A 4,475-nucleotide genomic window follows, 5' to 3' on the forward strand; every position below is an offset into this window, starting at 1 on the left:
CCACAGTTTAGTTCATATGGTTGTACCCTCAACATTGCATATATGTGTTGGTCCCTGCATATGCACATCGTGTGATGCTATGTTTTAGTCTCCATATCCTATTTTGGGCATGTCATTATCCAGCAATCATACTTTTCAAAATAATTGTAGCCCGCAAAATATGCCAAGTTGAGAAATTCTTGTCAGTGTAGGCCCAAAACTTTTACACTCATGTATCAAGTTCTATCAATGACAGCATATAATTTACCATGTACTCCCTCCATTCTATATTAGGTGTTGCAACGACAATTAATATAGAATGGGGGAGTACAAGATAATTGTAATAGAAAAATAAATCATATTAATGGTTGAACCTTCTTGGATTTTCGAGTGTTCAGTATACGTCGTCTTGAGGCCCTAGCAGCCATAGCATTGAGTTTGGCAGAAATCCTCTTAGAAAATTGTTGCTTATCGCTACCATTTTTTTCTTCATTGTTGCGAGTAGCTTCAGGATTGCAGATTTCATCGTCATCCTTGTTCTTAGTTTCTTCAACATTATCGCTTGGCTTCAAGTGATAAAGCCATTGGTCATTTGGTCTCAACAACATGTCCTGATCAGGTGGAAGAGAGATTGATCCTAGAGGAGTATTATACTTGGGCAGGGGGGTTGTGTTCCGACTACGTGCCATTTCGATGATAGCCTACCCAAGGTGAAGAATTCATCACTTTATGAAAAAAACTCTAATAACACAAATATTATAGGATCAATTAGGTATATATAGCTCATGGCATAAATTTCACAACAGTGCTTAAAACTGATACGGATAATAAAACCATAATTAGTAAACCCAATAAAATAAATTATATTGTGAACTTGGTTCCATTATGCGCCATGAGAAATCAATTGTAGAAAACCCCTCATTGCTATATAGGTACATTATTATGGGGTATAATTTTGATAACTCAACCGTCTTGTGTATTCTTGACTAGTCTAGATAAGAGGTGAAGACTTATTCAGATGTCATATCAGACCATATTGACTCTATTATTCCCAAGAAAAGATTCCTTGATGTGAGTATGAAGGTGATTTTTTTTCAGGGGAGGTGTCAAGATGAATGATAAGAGAGAGTGTCTGCTTTCAAATCTTTCAGGGTTGAAGCCAGGAGCATTTGTCCTCTTTGCCTTATGATATTTTAACGCCTTATGATATTTTAACTGCAGATGGTTTGTCCCTAAAGATAAAACAATATATGAACAAAGGTCTAGTCAAAGCATTGACAATGTCTAATTGATAGCGGTCAACCGTCAAGGCGTCAACCCCCATTAGGTGGCAACAAAACTTCATATAAAGGATGAGCCGGTAGTGCAAGAATTCTTAGATTACCATGTTTTTATATGTAAAAAAAATTCAAGACTAAAAATGAATTTTCATCCGGCTGAGTGTCAAAAATGATGGGAGGGTAGTAATTCTCAGTGAAAGCAAGCGGAGTAAAAAATAAGCATAAGGTAAATCATTTGTAAAGCAAGTTATTGTCTATTCGAGAGTTTCTCTTATCAAGATTATTTTTTAAATGTGTATACATGCTAAGTTTAATAGCATATATCAATATATACCAGGACGTGTTGCAGAAAAGCAACTAGCTAGCTTCTACTGGAAACATAGATGTGTCCAGGCCTTTCAGAGGCAGCACAGGGGCGTATATTTTGAGTATAATAAACAAAACGAGTACAAAGCATATTGAGTATCTGCTAGATACTTTTCCCCTCTTTTTGTATGCATATTCAGTTTCTCCTCTTACAAATTAAGTTTGTTGCGTATTATTTATACATGAGAAGATGCAGAAGTCAAAAACACTGAATTTTTTCCAATGCTAAAGCCTCAGATGATCGATAAAAGTCCAAGAAAACTTGAACGGGGAAGGGAGAATGCATGCGCAGGATCTAACCAACCACAACCCCGTCGAGAGCTTACGTGATTGCAATCAAGAAACAGCAGAGAAAATCCTCGCGAGGAAGGAACAGATCAGCGTACCTCGCGACTGGGCAGCTGGGGGAAGAAGGTGGCGTTGGAGAGAATGGCCAAACGGACGTCGTCCGCATCGAGCGTCGCGCCCCTTCCGGCGTGATCTGCGTAGGCCAGCGCGTCGACGAGCACGCCGCCGGCGTAGCGGTAGGCGAGTATCAGGAACTGCTGCACCACTGCCGGCTCGTAATCCCCTTCCTTGAGCCCCAGCGAGTGCAGGATCTCCTTCACGACGCGCGTATCCCGTGGCTCGTCGCCGGCGTCCGCCGCCGGAGGAAGAGGTGTCTGTACGGCTCTGGGGTCCATTAGGGCAGAGTAGCCGATCTGAGGAAATGGAATCGTATCTACTCTTCGCGGGAGAATCTGGGGTCCATTAAGATTTGGTTCAACTAATAAAGGTATACAATACTTATGTTCCTATCCAGGAAAACACAACAAAGACACTTTGGCCGAGTGGTTAAGGCGTGTGCCTGCTAAGTACATGGGGTTTCCCCGCGAGAGTTCGAATCTCTCAGGTGTCGAATTTTTGAAAATTTATTTTGCTGCACAAGCCAGGTTCCAGAGCATTTACTTAGTTCAAGGAAAATATGTACAAGCACCAGAGTTATTTTTCTCTCAATAATCCTAAGGACTGGTGGGTTTTGGGAAACTCTACGGGCATACGCGTGATCAATTGGTTGGCTTGCTGAAAATCAGGGTCACGTTACTGTTTTCTCCCTGACAGTCCATAGGTAATTTTTGTAAAACCTATCCGGAAGTGTAGCATTGCTGTTTTCTTTCTACGTAAGGCATGCTGCAAACCATTTCCTCAGTTCAAGCAGATGGTACAATGGTGAACTGAGATTATTGAGTCGGATATTGTACATTTAATTTATTTTTCTGCATAAAGATCTCCATAGAATTTGCTTAGTTCAAGAAAAAAATGTACAAATATATGGTGATCTAACGTTATCAGAATTAGGTAGTGTACACTGTACAGTCAAACTCTATAGCCACTTTGGAATAGAAATTGGAATTTTTGGCAAAAAAGACCACCTCTCCAAGTGAATTGTCAAAAAAGACCACATCCGAGTGAAATTGCCAAAAAAGATCACCTGCGTCGTGGCGGAAAGGTCCACCAAACGACATGTGCCACCTGCCGCCATAGCCTATGGCGACATGTACAGTTCACACACCGACAAGTGACACGTGGCACTTGTCGCCACCACCCGTGGCGGCAGACACTGTTCACAGGTTGTGGGTAAACAGTACGTGCCGCCACAGCCTGTGGCGGCAGGTGCCACGTGTCGCTTGGCGAGCTTGCCGCCACGGTGCAGGTGGTGTTTTTTTATCAATTTCACTCGGAGGTGGTCTTTTCTGACAATTCACTCGTGGATGTGGTCCTTTTTGCCAAAAATTCTAGAAATTGTGGCTCATTTGAAAACGTCGGCCATATAGCTTAATCGGGTCACGCGTGCCCATTCGCTTGCGAGAAACTTAGGAAATTAGGGCTTCCTGCCTCCCATTGGAGGTCCGCCGATCTGACTCACCTTATGTGGCCTTAGGGCCATGGAGGCGCGATGGATCCTAGTCATTGTCGGCGGGAGGACTCCGTTTTTTATGTTTTTGTCTGTCTTCTTAGGGTTTCTGCCCTACTTAGGAAGATATGATGGTGGTGACTCCCTAAAGATGGAATAAAGGCATCCTCGTCTAGCCCCCATCCTGGCGGTGCGTCTAGCATTAACGGTGGGTGTGTGGAGGTTTGTCTTCGGCGGATCTCACTAGATTTGGTTGGTGTTCCTTCTGATCTACGCTTCTCTTTATCGGCGATGGTTGCTGCTCTCGTGCACTGATCATTTGGGGCATCGACAAGTTTCCGCTTATCTATTACAACAAACTCTACTATGACAAATTTTCTATGGGTCCACTGAGGGAGGGACGATGACGGCGGCGAGCCTTCGGCTCGTTCGAGTGCTTGTAGTCATCACTAGGTGGTTCAAGGACATGTTCATAATTTTATTAATTTTAGGATTGCTGGTACCTCTATTGAGGACCAGGAACAGATTGGAGGAGTTTTCTCGAAAAAAAAATTGTCAGCCATGTAAATTTTCTCCTTTTTATTAGGTTTAGGATCTTTTGGGTAGAAACAAAAAAAAAATGAGAAGGTTAACCCCCCACAAATTTCACTAAATTCTTACTGGAACCATCTATCGATGTGTAAACAAGAACAACATGACTTTAACCACTTTCTTAAGAAAAAAAAACATGATTTTAACCACGTTGTGCACAGTCGTGGTCGCACAATTGTACCACCCAGCAACCTCACATCCCAACCCACGTGAAAGCTTAGTCCATCTGCCTTAGAACAGAAATGCGACTCATCTGAAAGTGTCGTTCATGTACATTTTCTCGTTTTTTTTTAAAATTTGGTTTGGGAAGGAACCGTTGACAAAATTCAGCACCCCGCTCCACTCCCGTGCGGCTGAGCCGGGCC

At 42.6% G+C, this 4,475-nt stretch overlaps 1 protein-coding gene and 1 non-coding gene across 2 annotated transcripts; one reads left to right on the forward strand and one right to left on the reverse strand.

The window, feature by feature from the left end:
* Nucleotides 1-335: 335 nt before the first annotated feature.
* On the reverse strand, nt 336-2,308 carry LOC124690354 (transcription initiation factor TFIID subunit 9-like). The gene is made up of 2 exons (XM_047223744.1): nt 2,012-2,308; nt 336-680 (listed from the first exon to the last, which is right to left on the reverse strand). The coding sequence occupies exons 1-2, from the start codon at nt 2,306-2,308 to the stop codon at nt 336-338; spliced, it is 642 nt and encodes a 213-aa protein (XP_047079700.1).
* Nucleotides 2,309-2,441: 133 nt separating this feature from the next.
* TRNAS-GCU lies at nt 2,442-2,523 on the forward strand. The gene has a single exon. It is a non-coding gene; the product is annotated as a tRNA-Ser (tRNA).
* The last annotated feature ends 1,952 nt before the right edge of the window (nt 2,524-4,475 follow it).

This window comes from Lolium rigidum, chromosome 2, assembly GCF_022539505.1.
Source record: "Lolium rigidum isolate FL_2022 chromosome 2, APGP_CSIRO_Lrig_0.1, whole genome shotgun sequence".
Taxonomy (NCBI): domain Eukaryota; kingdom Viridiplantae; phylum Streptophyta; class Magnoliopsida; order Poales; family Poaceae; genus Lolium; species Lolium rigidum.

Excerpts from the sequence above, each read along its gene's own strand:
- LOC124690354 (XM_047223744.1), bottom strand. The coding sequence starts at position 2,308 with ATGGACCCCAGAGCCGTACAGACACCTCTTCCTCCGGCGGCGGACGCC. Across the intron at positions 681-2,011 it reads CCCAGCTGCCCAGTCGCGAG|GCTATCATCGAAATGGCACG; the intron begins GTACGCTGATCT and ends CACCTTGGGTAG.